Source organism: Eleutherodactylus coqui, unplaced genomic scaffold, assembly GCF_035609145.1.
Source record: "Eleutherodactylus coqui strain aEleCoq1 unplaced genomic scaffold, aEleCoq1.hap1 HAP1_SCAFFOLD_210, whole genome shotgun sequence".
Classification (NCBI taxonomy): domain Eukaryota; kingdom Metazoa; phylum Chordata; class Amphibia; order Anura; family Eleutherodactylidae; genus Eleutherodactylus; species Eleutherodactylus coqui.
This window is the reverse complement of record NW_027102060.1, coordinates 94,517-120,807: the sequence shown is the minus strand read 5'-3', so window position 1 is coordinate 120,807 and position 26,291 is coordinate 94,517. Positions and strand designations below refer to the sequence as shown.

Here is a 26,291-nt window from a genome sequence, read left to right as displayed (position 1 = left end):
AACCTGAAGGTTGCGTGGTTCAGGTAGCCGGCTCAAGGTTGATTCAGACTTCCTTCCGAGGTCGGTAAAATGAGTACACCAGGAAACTTTACCACAAGGACATCAAGATGAGATGGAAAGAAATACGCTGGCAGTGACTGCCCAGAGGAACATGAGCCAAAAGAATCTGGAACCAGACCTGCCGGAAAGTAAAGTGGAGTTGGTGATGAGACGGCTACCAAACGGTAAAGCACCCGGCATTGATGGAATCCCTGCAGAGCTGCTCATATGTATCTGGAGGATCTGCACATGGCCAAAGGATTGCCAAAGAAGGGTCAACCAGAAGTGCTAGAATATGGAACGTCCTGATGATCAAGCTGGATTCCACAAGGGCAGAAGGACTACGAATCCCCATCGCAAACCTGAGGTGGACCATGGAAAAGTTTCATTGGCTTTCAACTACTTTGGGAAGCCCTGAGGGTGATGGGCTGGGAGTCGTGGAGGATAGAAGAAATAATGACGGTGTTGGAGAAAACGTCTACGAATCCCCAGGACCAAGATCACCAGACAGAGACTGAGGCATTTGGGACGCGCCATGAGGGCGAATTGGCTAGAAGAAGAGATGCTACCTGGACTGGTCAGTGGCAAGGAAACCGGAAAGACAAAAGACGTGTTGGATGGACACCATCAAGAAGGAGCGGTCTACGGAGAATCCAAGAGCCGGACACGACTGAACGGATGGAGTTGGAATGGAAACCAGAAAATGGGAACTCCTGTAGGTAACGACTCTGTCTTCTGGGGGAACCAAATGGCCCTCGCAAAGCCTCATGAACTCTAACGGGGTCGTGAACGGAGCCTTTAGTGTCACAGTGGTTGTGATGGGGGGGGGGGGGGGTGAAGCAGGAGGCTCAGGATGAGTGGAGTAAGCAGTGCTGTGTATGTGGCTCTCTGGGACTGGCATCCTGGCATGTGAGCTTATGCCGTCCTCAGTGCCCGGCTATGTGACTTGAGGCTATGACTAGCATTTCATGTATTTTCGGGCACGGCTGGCTCAGGGAGGGATTTTATAGGGGGGAGTGGCACAGATGGGAATTTTTTCGCTCTGACCCACAATCAGACCTTTGTTTACTGCCGGGCCCCGGGCCAGTATGTGGGTGCTGCTGAGACCGGACTTTACTGGGAAGAAGGGCTGCTGGGAGTGATGGAGCTCTCAATGATGGGGGTCATCCTTCCAGCCACGTGGTGTTAGTATTTGGTCCGTGTTTCGTGGATCGCAGTACGGAGCGAATAGTAATCCATGTATCTGCTTCACGCGTCCGTATTGATCAACCCATCCGTAAAACAAGACAGGTCTGACCGCGGCCTTATTGGGTGTTACTACGACCATTACCACAAACAGGGGCGACCCTGCGGCTGCTGCGTCCTCATACCAAAGCCTCAGCTGCGATGTCGGCCATGTTTTTAGCCCATTAGATGACATTGTTACCCCCGACCCCAGCTTGCTTTCTGATTGGTCGCTGTGAGTTTTCTCCACATCTTATTGTTACATCTGCGTTTTTTGGAAACAACGTATCTCAGAAAGTTTTGCAGGCATCCAAAAAAAATGAAAGGGGATGACGTAACCTGCTGAGCGGGATTCGGGGTCAGATAAGTGGCGCCCCCTGCTTTGTCCCATCCAGGCTGAGCTGATAGAAAACGTTCCATCTCCTAATACCAGAATATTATGTAGCAGGAGGGAAATAAAACAAAGGAACAGAAACGACAGCGCCGTCAGCCCGACCGGAGAGGAGAGCGGGATCAGCGCTGCCAGCAGTTACTCCAGTGTCAGAGGGGCGGCCATTGTGTCCACTTATACAACTAATGTAGTTTGGAGCACAAAACACTAAACCAGGGCTGTGACTCCAGGCCACAATGGAAGGAGAATAGAATACAGGACAAGTAATGAATGTACACAGAGACTCCACCAGCAGAATAGTGAGTGCAGCTCTGGAGTATAATACAGGATGTAACTCAGGAGCAGTACAGGATAAGTAATGTATGTACACAGTGACTCCACCAGCAGAATAGTGAGTGCAGCTCTGGAGTATAATACAGGATGTAACTCAGGAGCAGTACAGGATAAGTAATGTATGTACACAGTGACTCCACCAGCAGAATAGTGAGTGCAGCTCTGGAGTATAATACAGGATGTAACTCAGGAGCAGTACAGGATAAGTAATGTATGTACACAGAGACTGCACTAGCAGAATAGTGAGTGCAGCTCTGGAGTATAATACAGGATGTAACTCAGGATCAGTACAGGATAAGTTATGTATGTACACAGTGACTCCACCAGCAGAATAGTGAGTGCAGCTCTGGAGTATAATACAGGATGTACTCAGGATCAGTACAGGATAAGTAATGTATGTACACAGTGACTCCACCAGCAGAAGAGTGAGTGCAGCTCTGGAGTATAATACAGGATGTAACTCAGTATAAGTAATGTATGTAGACAGTGACTCCTCCAGCAGAATAGTGAGTGCAGCTCTGGAGTATAATACAAGATGTAACTTGGGATCAGTACAGGATAAGTAATGTATGTACACAGTGACTCCACCAGCAGAATAGTGAGTGCAGCTCTGGAGTATAATACAGGATGTAACTCAGGATCAGTACAGGATAAGTAATGTATGTACACAGTGACTCCACCAGCAGAATAGTGAGCGCAGCTCTGGTGTATAATACAGGATGTAACTCGGGAGCAGTACAGGATAAGTAATGTATGTACACAGTGACTCCACCAGCAGAATAGTGAGTGCAGCTCTGGGGTATAATATTGGATGTAACTCAGGATCAGTACAGGATAAGTAATGTATGTACACAGTGACTCCACCAGCAGAATAGTGAGTGCAGCTCTGGAGTATAATACAGGATGTAACTCGGGATCAGCACAGGATAAGTAATGTATGTACACAGTGACTCCACCAGCAGAATAGTGAGTGCAGCTCTGGAGTATAATACAGGATGTCACTCAGGATCAGTACAGTATAAGTAATGTATGTACACAGTGACTCCACCAGCAGAATAGTGAGTGCAGCTCTGGAGTATAATACAGGATGTCACTCAGGATCAGTAATGCATGTAGATTATATCTGTATTGAGGTGCTCTTCACAAGTGTATATACACTTTAGGGAATGAAGCGTGACTGTTTTAGGCACCGATGACATTGATATCATAGCTGTAGATAATCCTTAGTACTCTGGGTGATGGTTGTCTGCGGCTCCGTCATTGGGGGAGGGGATGGGGTTGCTACCTGCGTGGTCCCCAGGACTTCCATGGAGGAGGAGCAGGGGCTTGGAGGGTTAATGTCCCAGGGAAACATTTTTGCATTCCATATTTCTGCTCTCTGCGGTTTCTCTGCTTGTTTAAGGTGGGCCGCGCTCCGTGCGCAAACAGATCCTTCCTACAGCCGGAGACTCTTGCAGGATTTGGTTTGATCGCGGGGGACAGCTTAGTGTCAGGAGGGGGGCTTGACTACAGCTTTGCAGAATATACCGTATGACCCATGCACAGCACTTTGCAAATAGAAATCCGTCCCTGTGAGAGCTCTGTATATACGGGGGGCTTCCCAATATGGAGCTAATGCATAGGGGAAATACTTACTGAAGCATCCTGCCACCATTCTTTACACTGCAGGTTGCATCCAGGAAAACTAAAAATGCTACGAGTTTTTTTTTTAATGTCCGTCCATTAGTGGTCACTTTTTATGCACCATGTTGTCTAGCTATGATGAAACTACAGCTACTAGCATTCCCCGACAGCCTGCGAATATCAGAGCATGCTGGGAGTTGTAGTTTTCACGACCGTAAATGGTTTTCTCATGCACCTCCTGATTCTGGCCGTCCCTGGGAAGCTGAACTTTCTGACTGGTCCAAAATGTCCAAAAGTGGCAGCGAGGACAAAGGATCGTTTCATGAGAAATCTGCTTAGTCCGGAGAATGCGTCTCCGGTCGCACATCCTCTGCGCGGCCTCCCGGGAGCGCTATCACTGTACTGACGGGGTCCTCATTCGTCACGGTGACGAGCCCGCTGGACTGATGCGTCTTATGGCTGCTTGTTACAGCTTGTCTTGTGAGAACTTTCTTTCCGTGGCGTTCAGCTACATTGTAACAGCGAGGTCCGGAGCGAGAGGCGCCATGTTTACAGCTCAGTCTCAGGACTCCAGAGTTGTTACTCTAATAGAGCCAGGACCTGGCATAGTATTCCATTATGGGACAGGTCTGCCATGCAGGAGTCTGGGAAAGCTAGGTGCCCGCGCCAGTGGAAGCGTGCAGGTTATTCTAGATGCCCGTCCTTGCGGTAGCAAGCTGCGTTGTGCCATGTAAGCAGATCCACCATTCACACTAGTCATGGGAGTGTTAGGGGTCTAAAACTGCACAGACTTGTGCTCCAGGGGTCTTGTGAAGCTGGGGGACCCCTCCTGGGGTCTTGTGAAGCTGGGGGACTCCTCCAGGGGTCTGGTAAAGCCGGGTGACCCCTCCAGGGGTCTCGTGATGCTGGGTGACCCCTCCTGGGGTCTTGTGAAGCTGGGGGACTCCTCCAGGGGTCTTGTGAAGCTGGGTGACCCCTCCTGAGGTCTTGTGAAGCTGGGGGACTCCTCCAGGGGTCTGGTGAAACCGGGGGACCCCTCCAGGGGTCTTGTGAAGCTGGGTGACCCCTCCTGGGGTCTCGTGATGCTGGGTGACCCCTCCAGGGGTCTTGTGAAGCTTGGTGACCCCTCCTGGGGTCTCGTGATGCTGGGTGACCCCTCCAGGGGTCTTGTGAAGCTGGGGGACACCTCCAGGGGTCTCGTAAAGCTGGCTGACCCCTGCCGGGGGTCTGGTGAAGCTGGGGGACACCTACTGGGGTCTCGTGATGCTGGGTGACCCCTCCAGGGGTTCGGTGAAGCCGGGGGACCCCTTCAGGGGTCTTGTGAAGCTGGGGGACACCTCCCAGGGGTCTTGTAAAGCTGGCTGACCCCTGCCTGGGGTCTGGTGAAGCTGGGTGACCCCTCCTGGGGTCTCGTGATGCTGGGTGACCCCTCCAGGGGTCTGGTGAAGCCGGGGGACACCTCCTGGGGTCTCGTGATGCTGGGTGACCCCTCCAGGGGTTTGGTGAAGCCGGGGGACCCCTCCAGGGGTCTTGTGAAGCTGGGGGACACCTCCAGGGGTCTCGTAAAGCTGGCTGACCCCTGTCGGGGGTCTGGTGAAGCCGGGTGACCCCTCCTGGGGTCTCGTGATGCTGGCTGACCCCTGCCTGGGGTCTGGTGAAGCTGGGGGACCCCTCCAGGGAGTGCAGGCTTTTCTACTGTCACAATCCATTACTGACCATTTTGCACAATCCGGTTTTCTGGCTTTTGTGAAACTACAACTCCCAGCATTCTCTGATAACTTCTGAGTGTCAGAGGATGCTGGGATTTGTAGTCTTATGAAAAATGAAAGAAATTACTGACAACGATTCTCTCGGACGCAGGGAAGCTTTTTGCACCTCAGGCTTTATTGCCAGTTACTACAATAACTTGTAGGAGCTGTGAAGACATCCCACACATCGTCTGCCCGTGCTCAGGGGGTCTTACAGGCCATTGGGACATCCATTAGCACCAGGACCCTCCGTAAGGAACGGCATGTGAAGGGTTACCACGGACGAGCGGCTGCACACAACATCCCAGCAGTGACTGCACAGCGGCGCCTGCGATGGGGCTTGGAGCGACGGACTGTAAGTGAGTGGAGGCAAGTGTTGTGGATGAATCACAGGACACCATCTTCTGATCGGAGGGCGGCACTTGGATGTGGCGGTTGGCTGGAGAACAGGTTCTACGTGACGGCAGTGCCCCAACAGCGAGCTTTGGAGGGTTTTTTGCCGGGAAGGACGGGGGGGCCATTGGTTATAGTGAAGTCCACCCGTTGAGGCCAATGGGTACAGAGACATTCCGGACAATGTGGCATCACCCCCTCCCCTGTGGTAATACTCTGGTACAGCTCCTTGTCTCCACCAACATAATAAGCACCATGTCATACGGCACGCAGTGTGGGGGGAGCAGGACGTCTGCAGACTTCATTGGCCGCCCAAAGTCTGGATCTCAGCTCCAGCGCCCAACACGCCCGTCATCCCCGCATCACTATAAGAGGCTCCTGGAGGAATGGAGGCAAATCCCTCCACATCTATGGGGATTTGGTGGGAAGCGGCCCCGGGGGGTGACTGCGGTCATGTAGGCCCACACCGGATAGAAAATGGAAAGGAAATCCTATTGCACCCCCTTCTGTGGGCGCCCCAATACTTGTGTCAGCATGGCGTATAGACATATGTTGCCCATAAACTCCCATGTTGAGCCCCCTATGTGGTGCGGTAAAAACCTGCACCGTTTCGTATTGCAGCCGATGGAGGCCAAAAGGACGCTCTTCCGCCCCCTGTTGGGTGTGCGGGGGGGTCTGGGGATACATTTGGCATCCGAGCTGGGACCGCACCCTGACAAAGTACTGCCTGGAAGCCCTAAAGGTGATGAATCGCGCTCCTCTGCAGGTGACGTCGCCGTTCGCACCTGAGTGACAGCTGAGCTTTCCGTGTCTGTCAGGCGGCTGAGGCGTGAAGTAGCGGACAGGCTGGCGGCGCTGAGTCAGGTGATGATTCGGCGCTGCCGTCGGGGAAATAAGCTGAGTTTTATCTCATTTTCTGCTGTTTAGTTTCCTGTTCGTCAGCATGAAGAAAGTCCATCTGTGCGGCGCGGTGGGGCAGGTGGTGAGGCGCTGGCGATAGGTGTGCAGATCGCAGGAGGGCGCCATCACTGCAGCTCAGGTGCCGCCACGCACCGCTACGTCTCTTCATTCATAAAGTAGAATGAAGAGATCAGCTGTGAACAAAGAGCATCTACTGGCTGCGTGCGGCGGGGAGCGGCGGGGAGCGGCGGGGAGCGGCGGGCAGGAAGCCCCTCATGTGCTATTGGCAGTTTATTGTGCTAATTAAAAGGCTCTTTTGTTACTCCTGACGTATGAAGAACCAGAAACGCCAACCAGCCTGTCCGACCCTCACCGATACATCGTGCCAGGGGCCACAGCCCGGGGCTAAGGCTGCATTCAGAGGGAACGATCATTCACAAAATCATTCATTTACAGTGACTCCACCAGCAAAATAGTGAGTGCAGCTCTGGAGTATAATACAAGATGTAACTCAGGATCAGTACAGGATAAGTAATGTATGTACACAGTGACTCCACCAGCAGAATAGTGAGTGCAGCTCTGGAGGATAATACAGGATGTAACTCAGGATCAGTACAGGATAAGTAATGTATGTACACAGTGACTCCACCAGCAGAATAGTGAGTGCAGCTCTGGAGTATAATACAGGATGTAACTCAGGGTCAGTACAGGATAAGTAATGTATGTACACAGTGACTCCACCAGCAGAATAGTGAGTGCAGCTCTGGGGTATAATACAGGATGTAACTCAGGATCAGTACAGGATAAGTAATGTATGTACACAGTGACTCCACCAGCAGAATAGTGAGTGCAGCTCTGGAGTATAATACAGGATATAATACAGGATGAGTACAGGATAAGTAATGTATGTACACAGTGACTCCACCAGCAGAATAGTGAGTGCAGCTCTGGAGTATAATACAGGATATAATACAGGATGAGTACAGGATAAGTAATGTATGTACACAGTGACTCCACCAGCAGAATAGTGAGTGCAGCTCTGGAGTATAATACAGGATGTAACTGAGGATCAGTACAGGATAAGTAATGTATGTACACAGTGACTCCACCAGCAGCACAGTGAGCGCAGCTGTGGAGTATAATACAGGATGTAACTGAGGATCAGTACAGGATAAGTAATGTATGTACACAGTGACTCCACCAGCAGAATAGTGAGTGCAGCTCTGGAGTATAATACAGGATATAATACAGGATGAGTACAGGATAAGTAATGTATGTACACAGTGACTCCACCAGCAGAATAGTGAGTGCAGCTCTGCAGTATAATACAGAATGTCACTCAGGATCAGTACAGGATAAGTAATGTATGTACACAGTGACTCCACCAGCAGAATAGTGAGTGCAGCTCTGGAGTATAATACAGGATGTAACTCCGGATCAGTACAGGATAAGTAATGTATGTACACAGTGACTCCACCAGCAGAATAGTGAGTGCAGCTCTGGAGTATAATACAGGATGTAACTCAGGAGCAGTACAGGATAAGTAATGTATGTATACAGTGACTCCACCAGCAGAATAGTGAGTGCAGCTCTGGAGTATAATACAGGATGTAACTCAGGAGCAGTACAGGATAAGTAATGTATGTATACAGTGACTCCACCAGCAGAATAGTGAGTGCAGCTCTGGAGTATAATACAGGATGTAACTCAGGAGCAGTACAGGATAAGTAATGTATGTACACAGTGACTCCACCAGCAGAATAGTGAGTGCAGCTCTGGAGTATAATACAGGATATAATACAGGATGAGTACAGGATAAGTAATGTATGTACACAGTGACTCCACCAGCAGAATAGTGAGTGCAGCTCTGCAGTATAATACAGAATGTCACTCAGGATCAGTACAGGATAAGTAATGTATATACACAGTGACTCCACCAGCAGAATAGTGAGTGCAGCTCTGGAGTATAATACAGGATGTAACTCAGAAGCAGTACAGGATGAGTAATGTATGTACACAGTGACTCCACCAGCAGAATAGTGAGTGCAGCTCTGGAGTATAATACAGGATATAATACAGGATGAGTACAGGATAAGTAATGTATGTACACAGTGACTCCACCAGCAGAATAGTGAGTGCAGCTCTGGGGTATAATACAGGATGTAACTCAGGAGCAGTACAGGATAAGTAATGTATGTACACAGTGACTCCACCAGCAGAATAGTGAGTGCAGCTCTGGGGTATAATACAGGATGTAACTCAGGAGCAGTACAGGATAAGTAATGTATGTACACAGTGACTCCACCAGCAGAATAGTGAGCGCAGAGGCATATGTAGAGGATAAATATTAGTATCCTCTACATTTCTGTACTGTTTCGCGTGACGCTTTTTGTATTCATGACTTCTGCTCCTCGTCATGTTGCATCTCCCTCTGACATGATGGACATATTGTTGACTTTGGTGTCTGTTGCACTCCTGTGTTATCATTCCCTCTATCAGAGTGAGACTGAATGGCAGTAATTATAATGGATTTAGTCTCTTGCGCCCCCTTCACCCTCTTTCTTAATTGTTTAAGTGGCGGAGATGAAGTGTGATGAGATTACACGGTGTGTTTGACGTGTGGCAGGAGCGGCTGAGCCGACACCAAATATGCCGTCACGCATAAATAATCTCTGAGCATCAGTAGACGGCCAGAGCTTCACATGTCGGATTCATGGGGGGGGCACCTTTGTAATATTGCATGTCACATATAAAACGGCCCCATATCTGTCCCCTGCAGCGCCTCCTGGAGCGTGTTACTCCTTCACAGTTAGACATTTGTGAGACACCGTTCCCTGTCAGAAGCATTCTGTGCATTTGTTCTTAAAGGTCAAGGCCAAGGGTGGGTTAACTGTATTTTTCGGTATGAGGGGCAGTGGAGTCTTCTGAGGAAAGGACGGGTCTTTAAATGGAAACGGCTTAAGCAGCTGCGCATTTCTCGTCTCTCCCTCCGCAGGATTCCCAGTCTCTGGACAGTTGCATTCAGAAGACCCTCTCCTCTCTCTACCATCCATTCGAGTCCACCGCCGCCACCGTGCTGTGCCAAGTCCTGGACGTGGTGGAGAAGACCTACCGTGGAGATGGCCTCAGTTATCTCATTGACTTTCTGATCCCAGCAAAGCGCATCTTGCAGGGTCTGCAGCAGGAGGCTTGTGTGAGTAGAGCGGGGGTCCGGTATAATGTGGAGGGAAGCTGTCATTGAAATGCATTTGTATGGTGGGTGGTTTTAAAGGGGTATTCTGGAGACAAAGTCTTCTCAAGTCTTCAGCGGTCCACTGGATAGATGAAACCTCGAGGATCGGTGGGGCCCGACCACCGCGACCCTCACCAATTCTGAGAACACAGTTCATTTTTCGCTCGTTCCATGGTTTTCTGGGATTGCGTATGTTGTGGGGGGCTTTCTAGCATTTAAGGCATTGTCCCACCTAATGAAGTTGTCTCCTTACTACAGGATAGGGGATAACCGGGTAATCAGTAGGGATCTGACCACTGGGAACTCCACGAATCCCAAAAAGGAGGGTCCTGAAGGTCTTTGAGTGGATAGAGTGGTGCTTGAGCATGCATGTTGCCACGCCATTGATTTCGGTAGGACTGCTGGAGATAGCAAAGTTCAAGCACCCTATCACCAGTAGTCCCAATGGGCAGCGGTGCGCATGCTTGACCACCACTACATTCATTTGTGGACCTTAGGGGTCCCAGCGGTCAGATCTCCACTGATCAGCTAGTTATCCCTATCCCATTGGGGTAATGTCATGTGGTGGGACAACCCCTTTAAATGGATTGTTCAGGACTTTTACTATTGATAACCTATCCTTAGGATAACTCATCAATAACTGATTGGTGAGAATTCACTGCCGATCAGCTAATTCCTTGACTCGCTGTTAATGGGTACCATGCTGGAAGCAGATGCTGCTGTCCGTATTTCAGAGGCCCAGTTTGGTACCACAGGCACGGCTCTTATTGAATTAATTGAGCGCTATACCTGCAGTATAAAACCAGCCTGCTGCAATGTTGCCTATCTGCTTCAGGCACTGCCCCGATGGACAGTAGGTCCGGCAATCAGCCGACAAGTGGGGAACTATTGATGAGCCATCCTAAGGATAGGTAGTAAAGGTCCCGGAGAAAGCCTTTCACTAAATATTATGCCTTTACTGCTGTAATTCAAGTCCTGCTGTCTCAGACTGGGCTTGCCCACTCATTCAGTTGGATTGTTGTAGCCCCCTATGTATAATAAGCCCACTTTGGGCACATAATAGATTTGTTGGGCTTATCTCCGCTGTAATGATGTAGGATCGCATGTTCTGTGATTGTTGCAGTTGTTCATTGTTGTCCTCTTCTTCCCGCAGTTACAGTATTGCGGACTGCTGTTCCGACATGCCGGGTGGCCCCTTTGTATCCATGAGAAGATTGTCCTACAGTTGGCCTCTATTGACTGGAGACTTCTCCAGCCCGGAGACTTCTACCTCCAAGTGGTGCCTTATTTGAGAAAGACCCCGAGGATTGTACTAAAATGTCTTGCACATGATCAGCATAACATTGAGGAGGTGGTGCTCCCGGAGGCGACCTACACCTCCATCTTCACCTTGGAGTGGTTGGAATTCATCAACTCTGAGCGCCTCGGGGCCTCACTGGAGAACTGTCTCCTGACCTGTGATGACCAACTCCACCGGGTGCCCTGGGATATGATAGTTCATCCCGAGTTTGTAGAGATAAAACAGTCAACTGAGAAATTGGTAGAGTTTACCGAGAGCTTCCCTCAGGAAGGTAAGGAGGGTCCAACCCACCATCCCATAGAAGAATTTATGGTTCACGATGAGGAAGTTGTTCTTGAAGCTCCATCCTCCAGCCATGGCGTTGCAACGGTTAATACTTTGGATGTCAAATCAGATTGCACCAGTGAGATTGAAGGAGAATACGTGGAGCTGCGTGATATTACAGTGCCACGGTTTGGCCCCCAGAAGGGCTCCTTAACTCAGTCTATAGCCTTAAACTTCAGAAGCCAGCACAGCTTGCACCAAACATCTCAGAATAACCAGAGCTTCATTATTCCAAGCAGCAATAGGTCCTCGGGAAGCTTCGTTCATTGCTTGTCACCACCCAAGACGACTATGGGGGCCAGTGTGAGCCAATACTATACCGCTCAGAAACCAGAGACTATAGATCTGGCGGACCCTGAATTCGGGATTGGGGAGTCCTCCATACCCGACTTCACACACTTCTCCTTTCACAATGCAACGAAGGCTTTCCAGCAAGGTTTTAGCCTCGAAAACGAGGCCTTATTGGAGGTATCTGAGGATGCGGAGAACAATGTTATCAGAGAGACTGATGACAGTAGACGACACGGCGAGCAGCCAGATAATTATAGCACGTTGGTATCGCTCCAGAAGGAACGCACCGAGGATGCCCGGGCGGTGACAGACGCTACACAGGAACCTGTTACAGAGCATTCAAGGACAATCGACAGTCCAGGAATAGAGGACAGGGACAGTCACAGCCAAGAACTTTCCAAAGTTTGTGTATCCCACCCCAATGCCGAGGATGGTGACCAAACTGCGTCCCAGTTACCAGACAATAGCCACACTGTGCCGGAAAATGCAGACAATGTGGAGGGTTCCGAAAATGCAGATAAAGTGGAGGGTTTGGAGAATATAGTTGATGCGGAGGATTCGGAGAATGAAGCTGAGGTGGGGGCTTCAGAAGATGCGACTGATGTAGGGGGTTCAGAAGATGCGACTGAGGTGGGGGCTTCAGAAGATGCGACTGATGTAGGGGGTTCAGAAGATGCGACTGATGTAGGGGGTTCAGAAGATGCGACTGAGGTGGGGGCTTCAGAAGATGCGACTGATGTAGGGGGTTCAGAAGATGCGACTGAGGTGGGGGGTTCAGAAGATGCTACTGAGGTGGGGGGATCAGAATATGCGACTGAGGTGGGGGGATCAGAATATGCGACTGAGGTGGGGGGATCAGAATATGCGACTGAGGTGGGGGGATCAGAAGATGCGACTGAGGTGGGGGGATCAGAAGATGCGACTGAGGTGGGGGGATCAGAAGATGCGACTGAGGTGGGGGGATCAGAAGATGCGACTGAGGTGGGGGGTTCAGAAGATGCGACTGAGGTGGGGGGTTCAGAAGATGCGACTGAGGTGGGGGGATCAGAAGATGCGATTGAGGTGGGGGGATCAGAAGATGCGACTGAGGTGGGGGGATCAGAAGATGCGACTGAGGTGGGGGGATCAGAAGATGCGACTGAGGTGGGGGGATCAGAAGATGCGACTGAGGTGGGGGGATCAGAAGATGCGACTGAGGTGGGGGGATCAGAAGATGCGACTGAGGTGGGGGGATCAGAAGATGCGACTGGGGTGGGGGGCTCAGAAGATGCGACTGGGGTGGGGGGATCAGAAGATGCGACTGGGGTGGGGGGATCAGAAGATATGGCAAATGTCGATGTTTCCAAAAACGTGGCCAGTGTGGAGGGTTCAGAAAACATGGACACTGTAGGCGCTGTTGGTAGAGAAGTCTTGGTACGGCATGAGTTGCCCGTAGCTCAGGAATGGCCGTCATCTGCAGAGTTGAATGACCAAAATGTACAGGTTGCCTTCGGCGACGGACGGGGTCACAGCCTGGCGGCTGACGTCTGTGATGAGCAGCTTAATTCAGTGTATGCTGTAACAATTAATGGAGCTGCAGACGACCTCCCCGTGGACACCGTGGAACAAACCAAACTGGAATTACTTTATTGCCATGTAGGACCTGAAAGTCCACCAAGAAGTCCGCAATATACTAAGCGTGCCCAATCACCCCCAACGCAACTACCTCTAGAGACCCTGCACGAGGATACGGAGGAGGAACAAGGCGCTTCCACTGATGACCCTCCGGAGGTCACAGGAGGGAATGTCGCTCCTCGGGATGCGAGAGGTAAGCCCGGTAGAATTTGTGCGGTGCATGCTGTGTTAGAAGACCTGGGTCCATGGGATCATCACCCAGCGGGTCGATGGGATCATCACCCAGCGGGTCGATGGGATCATCACCCAGCGGGTCGATGGGATCATCACCCAGCGGGTCGATGGGATCATCACCCAGCGGGTCGATGGGATCATCACCCAGCGGGTCGATGGGATCATCACCCAGCGGGTCGATGGGATCATCACCCAGCGGGTCGATGGGATCATCACCCAGCGGGTCGATGGGATCATCACCCAGCGGGTCGATGGGATCATCACCCAGCGGGTCGATGGGATCATCACCCAGCGGGTCGATGGGCTCATGTGCATAAGGCCATAAAGGACGCCTCCCCTTCTCGGTGACTTCTATACTGAAGCAGTTGACTGAGAACAAGCACCGTTCATCTGTAGGGTTTCTGTTGCAATCAACTGGTTAACATATGGCCGTATGTAACCCATATACAGGGGGTGGACAAAAAAATGGAAACACTGTATGAAATGCATGCTTTAAGCTACATGGGACTATAAATCATATCTCAATAAGACCTGTAGAGACCGATTTTCAGTGGAGGTAATATGACGCAGACGCTGCTGGACAAGTGAACATCTACCGGAGCAGCAAGGTTCCATTGGTCAGGGGTTTGAGCCACGCAGCTGCTGTTACCAGCCGACTCTCAGAACCACCCAGAGCAAGGCAAGAGGTGAAGTAAACACAAATTTGGGGGGAAAGTTCCAAGCGGGGGCAAAAAAAGCAGCTCAGAGTTAATGATTAAAATCCCATGCATTTCATACAGTGTTTCCATATTTTTGTCCACCCCTTGTATGAGCCCACAATAAAATGTAATGGTGCAAGTATTTACAAAGTCCTTTATACTGTCCATCGGCTGTCCTCCTGGATGATATGACTAGCGGAGATGGCCTAGACCGATGTGTGGATCTGACCCCGTACAATGGACCCCTCCGCTAGGTGCATGCTCAATATAGAGGGGGTATATATAGAGTATATATGGCTTTGTCTGCTGGAGGTCTGGCTGTGGTTATGATGGAAGCCCCTAGGTACAATGTCGCATTATCTTGTGCGCGGATCCCCTCAAGTATTTCCGGGCGTCTCCTATCTGTGGGGTCGCTTCCTGTTAGGAGAGGTCAGGATATTGTGTCATACGGGAAGCATGAAGGATACTGCCGGGATTTCAGATGTTATGATGTCATACGGGGAGGTTAAAGGGTCTTATAGGCCCTGCAAGGCACCCTGGGAAAAAACTATGCAAATGAGTGATAAAATGATTCTCCACAGCGCCACCTACTGGAATGGTAGCTACCCTACGAATCAACAGCCAGCCTTTTTAACTCATGCATGCTGCAAGACCTGTGCAGGGTTGAATATTGACTCCTAGGATATCTGCCATTCCAATAGGTGGCGCTGTGGAGCACAATCTCAGCACTCAATTGATGATGCGCCAAAAAAATGGCTTTCATCATCCGCCGGACTTATTAGGGCTCATTCCCACGGATGTATTTAGCATCGCTCCGTTAATACGCAGTGTGCGCACCGACTGAAATTCCACGTATTCGCTGCGTGTCTGGACCCGGCCGCGTTCTTTTTGTTCACGCATTCTTCGCATTTTTCACGTGTGCACATTTTTTTTTAAGGCAGCCGTGTCTCATTAAATGTCCGTGTGGATACGCAGTGAGTTGGCGAGTCTCATGAGCTTCACGCCATCCCAGTGACTTCAGTGCTGATCGCAGTACAGAATACGGACCATAATCGGACATGTTGATTTTTTTTTTTCTTTTCACGCGCAAAACCGCGCAGGTCGGAACGCCCCGAATGCGAATCTATGGCGTTTCAGCCCGGCGTATGATCAGTGTAAAGAATATGCGCGTAATACGCTGCGTCCGTCCGTCCGTGCGAATGAGCTCTGAATGTCATCCAGTTGCGTAATACGGTGCGTAAATCTGCCCGTGTCAGTGAGCGCCGAGCGTTGGTACGTGAAACGCCATCTGCAGCCTGCGACATCCGACTGCTCCCGACATGAATGGATGGAGGACGTGCCAGGAAGCGGCGCCCAACAGCTGAAGAGCCACAAGTGGCCGACGACTGCGGGAGGGAAGCCAAGAATATCCTCGTCTAAACCGCTGGTCTCCAATTGGTGCCTTTCCAGCTGTTGACGAACTACAAGTCCCAGCATGTCTGGGTGTTGTAGCTCCACAACTGGTTGGGATCCGCTGACCTGTATAAGTAGGTGATATACCCGGGCGTCGTGTGTGTGTATATATATATTCAATCAATGCCGCTCTCGATGAACCAATGCGATGGCTGTGATTGGTTCATCGAGCGCTGCATTGATTAGTTCTGGAACACTGCTCAGCCAATCAGAGCCATTGCGTTGTGGGTGTGGCATTTATGAATTGGCCAATCAATGCCGTGGCTCAGTGTGTCGGATCTCTGTAGAGCAGTGGGAGGGACCTGGACTGAGCCTGCTACGTAAGTATAATAAGACATCCCCCGAAAATAAGACCCAGTGCCTCTTTTGGGGCCAAAATTATGTAAGACAGGGTCTTCTTTTCAGGGAAATGCGGTATATATTATATATATTACACTAGGTGATATACGTGTGTTGTGTGGCAATTTTATGAGTAGCAGTCGTGGAATATACGAAGTGGCCACAAATATGAGCCGAGCGCCGCACTCTTATGGAGGCCGTCCGCGTCCCGTTTGCTGGAATCCCCGGTAATATTTCCGCGCCCGCCGCCGCTCGCTGTCCGGGGGATGAGTTGGGAGGACTCCGCAGACGGGGAGGAGCTCCGCCATTATCGTTCACTCCAACCGCGGGACCGGCCGTCCATGGCAGAAATCCTCGGATGTGTCAGCAGCGCCATTAACCCTCTCCCTCCCCTGTGGGCACCTGACTGGTCCCGGATGGGGGTTATTGGCCCAGAGGGGCTTCCTGCTGTATACACACGGCATTAGTCACCCGTAGGTCACCGTTGCTTTGTGCCGCTGTGTCACCCGGTGGGCGCGGCCGCCCAGGCCCGCGCTCTTACATCGTGTGTCACCGGCTTTACAGTCGGGCGATTCTGCACAAACCGAAAAGTTAATGAAAAACTTTCTGTACATAAAGATTAACCCTCGCAGTGCGGAAAGTTCTGGAACTTCTCAGATATTCGATGTGTAGAGTTTGTGCTTCAGTTTTTCAAGATCTCCACTTGCTGTCAGTGAATGGCTTATGTCCGGCTGCGGCTGCCCGCGTACTGAGCATATTCGGTTTTGGTCCGTGAATATGTAGCGTTTTCTGAGCTTCTTGCATTTCTTGCGTTCGTAATTAGTGTGTATTTACACCCGCGGTCCGATAGATTTCTGCTTCGTCCTGCATATATTTACGTAAATCAATGAGGATTCAGCATTGCGTATTCCACGTGTACAAAAAACGCACGCAAATACGCCCGCGTGAAGGAGCCTTGATGCCGCACATATGTATAAAACCGCGGCGCGTCCCAATTTTAGACCAATCTAGCCTATTGAAGTCCGTGGGACCGTGCGACCACGCAGTGAGGTCTCGTGCCGCCTGTGTTTGCGCATAAACGTAATAGGACCTGCTTGCGTTGTTTTATGCGCACGTGAAAAACGCAGTAACCCGCCTCAAACAAAAACGCTCCCAGGACCGGCGGCCGCGCAGGAACACGCTGTGGATTCATGGACTGAAAGCTGCAGCCACCCGGTTGCACCTGCCGCATGCGTTTTCTTCCATCCACAAACCGGCGCTGTTCAGTTCTGTCCGGAGACGGAACCGCTTGGCCGCGGGGATTCCCCTTTACTCCTCCCTGAACAGGAAAAGGGAATCCCCAGCGCAGAAAAAGTTGCAGAATTTTATATAAAATGTAATAACAGGGAAAGTGATGACAGAACCGCGCCGCGGGATAGAAGGGGGCGCCCCGCACCTATCCACGAAGCGTTATGTAAGTAGACGGCGTTAGAAAAGGTGATAATTATAGCTGTTTTGTACAATATATAATTGCTCCTCTCCGGCGCCGCCCCTTTAAATATTTCCCTGTGTGTGAAGTGAGAGGCGTGATAACGAGTATATTACACGGCACACCTGCATCGACCGCGCCAGCCAGGTTTTGTCCTCGGGTTATAAACGTTACAGTTTTATGCTCTGTTTGCATTTTCCATTGTTATGGCTGAAGTGATTCATCGTTTTATGAGCGCAAATCTCTGAGCGTCCGACCGCCTCTGCCGGTTATACGATATAACGGGATATTATGATTGGGGGCTCCATCTCATCCGAACCCCGTAGATATGTATGGTGGGCTCCTCGCCCGCGGCCCCCCTCTGAGCCCGCTCCTCGCCCGCGGCCCCCCTCTGAGCCCACTCCTCGCCCGCGGCCCCCCTCTGAGCCCGCTCCTCGCCCGCGGCCCCCCTCTGAGCCCGCTCCTCGCCCGCGGCCCCCCTCTGAGCCCGCTCCTCACCCGCGGCCCCCCTCGGAGTCCGCTCCTCGCCTGCGGCCCCCCTCTGAGCCCAGGGATCAGTATGGGTTAGGGTCCTGCTCAGATAAGAACACTCGTCCGAGGCCCCCCTCTGAGCCCGCTCCTCGTCCGAGGCCCCCCTCTGAGCCCGCTCCTCGTCCGAGGCCTCCCTCTGAGCCCGCTCCTCGTCCGAGGCCCCCCTCTGAGCCCGCTCCTCGTCCGAGGCCCCCCTTTGAGCCCGCTCCTCGTCCGAGGCCCCCCTTTGAGCCCGCTCCTCGTCCGCGGCCCCCATCTGAGCCAGCTCCTCGTCCGCGGCCCCCATCTGAGCCAGCTCCTCGTCCGCGGCCCCCATCTGAGCCAGCTCCTCGTCCGCGGCCCCCATCTGAGCCAGCTCCTCGTCCGCGGCCCCCATCTGAGCCAGCTCCTCGTCCGCGGCCCCCATCTGAGCCAGCTCCTCGTCCGCGGCCCCCCTCTGAGCCCACTACTCGTCCGCGGCCCCCCTCTGAGCCCAGGGATCAGTATGGGTTAGGGTCCTGCTCAGATAAGAACACTGGTTTAGAGCAGCTGAGGGTTTGTTGCAGTGTGCCAGTGTAGAACAGGACAGGACAGAGATTGCTGCTGCTGTTTAGTTCACAGAGAACAGCTTGCACTAATGCAGCTCAGTAAGCTGTTAGCGGTGTCTGTCCACAAGCTTGCTGACTGTTTCCAATGCCTGCAGAAGTCTGAGTGCAGCTCTGGAGTATAATATCTTGTACTGGGTCAGCAATGTCGTGTATTCAGAAATCCTTCACTTAGGCTCCGTTCACATCTGCGTCGGAGGTTGCAGCATCCTAAACCCCGTGCTGTTTTGTCCGCTAACCCCCAGGGGTCCGGACCGAGGCGATGGACGCCATCATAGTCAGTGTCGTCTGTAAAGCGCATTTCGTAAGACGTATCCAGCTTCCAATGACGGAACAGGAAAACGCAAACCAAGACGCCGCTGTGAACTCCGCCTTAAAGCGGCGATCGTAACCTTTAATATTCTTTTCGCCGTCGTCTTCCAGGCAGATAACAAGCTGCGGCTTCTGTTTTACAGGACAGACGAACCATCAGGAGAAGAGCCCAGAAATACCCCCGGAGAGAGACCCCTCGCCGTTATGGCCGCTCATCCCGAGCTCGCCAAGCGTCTGTAGGAGGAGTGGGAGTCCGAGCCGTCCCTGGCGGGTCCGCGATGTTAATATGGAGGTGCTGATGAGCGGCGTGGTCTACCTGCCTGGTGAGCGGACGCTGTATGCTGATGGTTGTAGTCGCGTGGCGATCAGTCGTCCGTGTGACCGCTGGCCACCATCTTTTCTGCGTGAACCGCCATATTTGTCTCTGTTTAGGCACACGGGATCGGAGCGGACGCGCGCTGGTGATAATCAACACCCGGAACACGTGCTGGCTGAACCCGCACTGCAACACCGCCGAACTGGGGCGCCTCCTGTTGTACTTCTACAGCACCGTGCGGTAAGAGCAGGTCCCCCCCCCCTTCCCTCGTGGGGTCATGTACCCCGACTGCGCCCGTGCGAATCCTGTGCGGGAACCTCCAGGTAGCGTACGTACAAAAGCCGTAATTTGTAGCGTTCGTTTGTCGCGCAGATTAACGCTTTTTGTTTAAGTTCCTCCCTTGTTATCATGATCTGCTTGCTGTCTGTGAACGGTCGGCAACCCACAGAGATCTAATATTTCTCTCAGCTGGGAATTTGATACAATTGTATCCATTAGACTCCTGCACTGATACATTGTAGCTTGTGGTGTTCGGCTTTTTTTTTTTTTTTGCTGCATTTTTAAACCACAGAAAAAAAACTGCATCCGTTATTTTAATGCTTATTTTTACTGCAGTTAAAACCCCCCCAAGAGTGAACACAGCCCTCATGACAGCAAGCAGAGATCTTACAAAAATGGGAGGTAGTAAACTGCGGAACCTTTTGCTTATATAATGAATAAGAGGATAAACCTCTGATCGCTGGGGGTCCAACCGCTAGGACCCCAGTTATCCTTAGACCACAGCCCTGAATCCCCCGTGTGAACGGAGTGACGCTGCACATGCGTGACCGCCACATCTATGGGACTGGCGGAGATCGATGCGCTCGGCAAACACCCTCCATCCCATGGAAGTGAATGCACTGGGGGTCACACATGCGCAGCGGCGCTCTATTGACATTCAGGCCACCGGATCACTGGAGATCCCAGCGATTAGATACTTATCACTATACTGTAGATACAAGAGAAATGCCTTTACTGGAAAAACTCCTTTAGGGCTAATGCCCACGGCCGGATTTCCGCCGCGTTACACCGCAGCTATTGGGTTCTATTGAACCTAATAGCGCAATGTTTACGCTGCGGCATTCCACCTTGGAATTCCGCGCCGTGAAATAAACCGCGGCGTGTTCTAAATGCCGCAGGAATACGTGTCCGGCTACCAATGCAGTCGGTGGAAGCCGGTTGTCACGCTATACTTCTACTGTCAGTACAGCGGAAGTATCCCGTGAATATGCGACCCCCTCCCACCGTCAGCGCATCAGGCGGGACGCGCACAACGGATCGGGGAGGTGAGTATGGGGTCTTTAGGGGGGCGCCGTGACGGGCTCTGTGATATTCCGCTTGCGGAGCCCGTCACGGCCGTGGGCATTAGCTCTTAAGCGTAGCCCCCATTACGGCTCCACACGACATGCCTTGTGTTTCTGCTGCTGTCTGTGATATAATTTGCGCGGCACCGCTGATCGCCTTTCTTCTTCCAGGAAGGACTGCAGAGCCCTGGGCCTGACGCTGTTGGTGGACGCTCGCAGGTGCTCCCCGGTACCGGCCGTGTTTAAAGCCATTCACACAGTGCAGGTATGTGTTGTGTCCGCCGGGGACCGTTCTTGTAACACGTTGGGGGACGTTGATCAGAAGACGTTGAGCAGTTCGCATAACAGCCGATCACATCGCTGCTTTAATGTCCGCGCCGGCCCCACTTCTATATACTGAATACACTTGAGCTACTCATAGGCTCCTTCGGGGGTTTTGCTGGCGCCCTGCACCCTCCTGCCACCAGTCCTATCACTTCTAATGCCATAGTGTCAGAGATTGGGGAATTTGGTAAGCGTTGCGATTCCGAAAGACGGAGGAAGGTTTGTGGGTTCGCGGTGAAGATTCTTTACGCCTCTGGTCATAATCCAGAGTATTGGGTGATTGTATTGACCATCCCAGGACACTCCGCCGATCTGCAGGACCCCCGATAGCTGCTGTCCTTTGTGCTATTACCCCCTGATAGTAGGACCCCACCAGCTATGTGATGCGGCCCCCCATATCCCGTAGTCCTGAGTAGTTTCCTCATCTCTAGTGATGATCTGGTCTGAGACATCTCGTCCTTATCTCTGTGGGGGTTACACAGGGTGGTCCGGGGTGGTCCGAGTAATGTTGGGGATTGATGTAGCAGAGCTGCAGTAGTAAATGTGTCTCTCTGTTCCAGGCTGCTATTCCTCATTGTATCCACGGAGTATTACTTCTGACAGAGAAGGACCTGGTCCTGTCCTCGGAGAGACCCCACGGCCTGCAGGTAATGGGCCTCATTGGGCGCTCTATCCACGTTGCATGCTGTCGTATTATTTGCACAAATCGCAGGGTGGCGCCGGTCGTCTGGATGACTCTGCTGTTGGATTGTAGATCTCCTATTTTCGGAGGGGTGTAGAGTATTAGTAAGGCCGGGCTCACACCAACGGGGCGGATTTCCGCAGCGGGAGACGCTGTGATCCTTCGCGGAAATTAATTGTGAAAGACGGTGTGGGCGCAGCGTATCCTCCCCCCCCCCCCCCCCCCCCCCCCAGCCGACATTCTGGCTTGTCTATCTATTTCCCTATGAAGTTGTGAGCGTCTGAGTGTAGAGTAAAGGTCTGTTTATCCGGCACCTAATGCCGGATTAGCATGGCATTCCCTGATGGTCTGGCACCAGAACTTTCCTTCTGGCGGAGGCGTCCTTACCTGTTGTGTCCAGGGTGTATCAGCAGGTGGCGGTGTTAAAGGGGTGTTCCCATCTCTGCAAGTTACCCCCTAACCATAAATAGAGGATGACTTGCCAATTGGTGGGGGTCAGACTGCCGGGACCCCCACAGATCTGGAGAAACGGGTCCTAATTTCTGACAGCGGTGGTCGCATGCCATTCACTTCAGTGTGCCGGCCGGAGATAGCGAAGTTCAAGCATTCAGCCATCTCAACTAGTTCCCATTGAAGTGGACGGGGCAGTGGCATGCGTGTTTGACACCAATGTCTGTATTTAGGGACGTTTAACGGGCGGGTGGAAATGGCCGTTCGCAGGTTATGTGATGGCGTGGGAAAAAACGGACAGAGGCAAAAGGCTTCCGAACGTTGGCGGAGGTGGGTGGGCTCAGGCTGAGTCCCCGTATGGCGTCAGATCTTTTCAGCAGGGATGCTCTACTTGTGTCACCACTGACTGCAGTAGGAGCGGAGCCTTCGCCTAACAGCGCTTCTCAGCCCCTCCTCAATCACCCTGCTGCTGGCCTGGTTGGGGTTCGAACCGGCGCTCTGCTGCTCCTCTCCTTCCCCGACTGTCACTTGGCCGGCAGAGGGGCTATGCACACAGTGCTGCGGCGCATTATATGCCACAATTTGGCGCTTGGCAACCCCAGCCCTGCGGTGGATCTGTTGTTCTGGCGCACGGCAGGCTAGACTCCTCCCCCTGCAGGAGTCCTTGTGTGTTTGGGCGGAGCTTCGTGGTGCCTACTCTCGCAGAGCCACGCGCCTGCAGAAGGGGCACCCCATGCCGGAGCTATTTTTCTGTATGTGTGGAGGTACCAGTAGTCGGAGCCCCCCCCAATGGACAAGTTATACCCTATCTTGTAGATAAGGGATCACTTCCAGGGATCGGAATAGACCTTTATTTCGATCTTACAAGGTGATTGTAGATCACTGGGTAGATCACTGTGACTCCCACCACTACTGAGAATTAAGGGGCTCTGTGATGCCCAGCTACCAAGCTCAGCTCTATTTATGTGATTGGCACCGATTGATCAGGGGCGCCGCTGTACTGGCACACGGTGATGAGGACACCTCACTGAATTAGCTCTGCGGCCCCTTTTAATTTCATGAACTGATAGGGGTCTTAGAGGTCAGACATAAACTGAAGGTGTGTCCTGGCGATATGCCATCACTTCACAAGATGGGAATACCCCTTTAATGCTGCCATTGGGTGCGTGGTTGGGACGCCCTGATGCCGACGCTGTAGTAAAGGCGCAAACTCTTCAGGCACGGTTACTGACAGATTTCTTTCCGGCAGTCCAAGATGTCCTTTTACCAGGGCTGCACGGCAGCGTGAAGATTGTTGCGCCGCACTGCGGCTTGTAATTGTCAATGGCGTCCTGCTACAACCAAAAACAACCACAGCGCAGCATTCGCAAAAAAACCTGAAACTGTTGGATTTGTGGTTGCAAGTCGAACACATGACCTCGCCATCGTGGACTGTAATGCAAGTTGTGTGTTTTCAGCCCCTTCCCTCCCCAAAATGTAAACTTCTGTCCTGGCTGGGAGGCCGCTCTCTCGCTAGCGTGTGAACATATGTCTCATGGGTTGTGCGGGCTCAGCTTCTGAGCCTGAGCCATCCTCAGTGGGAGATGGTTGTGAGAGACAGCTGCTCTTCTGCTGCAACAGCGGGGATCGGTGAGTACACTGATCCCCGCTGTTAAGCCCTTACATGCTGCAATCAGTGTTGATTGCAGCAGGGCCGATGGGTTGCATGGCAAACGGACCCCAGACAATAGCGCCCGTGATTGCCATGGCCTACCACTAACTAGTGATAATACACTGCAGTACAAAGTGTTCTTTCCAGCTCGGAACCATTGATGGATGAGCGCTTTCAGATGAACTTCACTCGCAAACCCTGAGGAAAGTTCTGCAAAGTCAGGCAAGAGTTCTCACGACTCAATCATCATCATCTCTCCGGACACATGGCGAACGCCGACTCCTCTTCCCTCAGCTAAACAGAGAATGAACCCTCCAGAGGGGCGACCTGGCGCCGGGTGAGCGACCATACCTCCTCTAAACCTGCACCACCTGCCAGCGTGGACATTGTGACCATATTTCTGTTAATGATACATCAGTTATGGATGCCAGCATGAAAGCGATGTTGGAAGCGGCACAAATGTCTTTACAATCCAACTTGAGAGACTTCAAAATAAAGTGGCGCACCTGGAGGAGGGGTTCCCCGCAACAACGTCCAGTTCTGGGGAATCCCAGGAACGGTCTCCACCACTGAGTTAATGCGGGATCTCATAAAATCGCTGTTACCGGAGTCTTTCTTGTAATTGACGTCTAGCGCCGGACGCGCCAGGAGGAGTTTCACATCAAAGAAAAGCTGTTGGAGGCGGCTCGGAGAGCGGGGCTCATTACCTGCGCCTTATCGAACATTACGGATTTATCCGCTGCAGCTTTGGTGTGAAGGTGACAACTTCTCCGCATCGCATCGCACAAACACTCAAAGTTTCGAAACATCAAAAACGTTCCCCTATAGTCCTCGGCTCTGGCGGAGCGGCTCCGTTTCCTTCCGTGAAGCGCTGTTTATCGTTGTTGCGTTTTTACCAACACAATTTCAATCCTATGTTGGAAACATTACAGGAAGATTCACAGACTCTGTAAATTCCAGATATCACGGATGGGAAGTAGGGCCAACCTTAAAAAGCGTTTATTGCTGTAAATGCTGCACTTATGCCGCACTCCCCCTATTGAACCACGGGAACATGCTTTATAAGCAGGAGCAAAATCCTATCTCAGTTTGGCTGGGCTCAACCTAAACCAAGGGGGGCAACTGTATTACAAGGGACTGATGGGCGGGGGTCCAGGCTTCCCGGATATTTAAGGCTAGTATATAGCTACACTTGTTGAGATCTGAGAACCATCAGCACTGAGTCCGTATTGAGGGCCACTTGGCTTCTCTTGTTCCTTTATGGCATCTACCTGTTCCATGAGTTGACAAAATCCCAAATCTCTCTCCCGAAAGATTATATTAGCCTCGACTTGTTTCCGTATGCCATCCAACATCTGAACCAGTGGAGATCATCGCACTTACTGCAAGGAATCTCTTGTGTCATTTGAGCAGCTCACCTCTCCGTATCCTTTGCCTCCAGGTGACCGGTACAAATATCCAGCATTTCTTACATAAACCTCTGGTATTTCGGGGCAATGTAAATACATTTCAGATTACAGCCTCCATATCCATGGCTTCACGGTCGGACTTGGTCCAAAAAGCATACCTACTAAGAGAGTCGGAGACGAAATTAGGCCGGAAATGTAGCGTCAAAGAATGGAAACCAGCGTTGTCCTAAAGCCCCGGAGCGCAGAACACCCAGAAACATGAATCCCACTCAGCTGGTCCAGTACTATACGCCGGATCGCCCGGCCCAAATGTATCCCAGCGGTTCAGCTGATTGTTGGAGGATCGTTGCTGCATAGATTGTGGAACCGCCCTCTTCTCCATCCATGTTGCGTTCCGGTTATTCTCCTCTCCGGTTCGCCGTGCGGGAACCTCCTTCATTGGCTTTGATGAATATCAGTCCCCGAATGATCCCGCCGGATTCTGGCCTGCAAGGTGCTGCTATCATCAGCCTTAATTATACTAAGACATTGGGAAAGTATTGACCCCCCCCCCCCCCCCCCCATATAGGAGGAACTGTCACCCTGATCGTCCGGACCCGCGGCTGAAAAACGCGTGCGTGCAAATCATCTTTATCCTTGAGATTTCAGTATATAAGGAGCGGCCGGGTGTCTTATATTCAGTGCAGACCGGGATGAGTGCTGGGTACAGATGAGCCGGTATACTCGCTCATCTCTAGTGCTGGGTTTTTACTTCTGCAGACTCTCTTGCTTCTACATTTGTAATTTCCTCTTGTTTTCCCTGCTATTAGTTGCTTATCTCCCTCTGTTATGTAATTGTTTAAACCAATAGATGTTACTTTAACCCTTTCCAATCCCCTGTCTGATGTCTAAAGACATTCTGATTGAAGGCTGTACAGCTCCGATGTCGAAAGACGTCCGGCAGGGTATTCTTCCTGTATATTACAGGTCGCTCTGTTGTGGGGGAGGCCTCTCTGGCATGTGCCATACCCCAGTACTGGCTCTAGCCCCCTAGGAAACCCTGAATCCAAAATTGGATTGCAAAGGGTTAATAACATATATAATCTA

General features: G+C 51.7%; 1 protein-coding gene across 1 annotated transcript in view; it reads left to right on the top strand.

The window, feature by feature from the left end:
• Positions 1-26,291, top strand: part of LOC136595471 (pleckstrin homology domain-containing family G member 4B-like) — a 72,069-nt gene that overhangs the window by 14,246 nt on the left and 31,532 nt on the right. The window contains exons 2-7 of the mRNA XM_066588702.1: positions 9,647-9,844; positions 11,037-13,605; positions 19,174-19,353; positions 19,463-19,586; positions 20,861-20,954; positions 21,574-21,660. Coding sequence (XP_066444799.1) covers positions 9,647-9,844; positions 11,037-13,605; positions 19,174-19,353; positions 19,463-19,586; positions 20,861-20,954; positions 21,574-21,660 — 3,252 coding nt within the window. The remainder of the gene's footprint in view (positions 1-9,646; positions 9,845-11,036; positions 13,606-19,173; positions 19,354-19,462; positions 19,587-20,860; positions 20,955-21,573; positions 21,661-26,291) is intronic.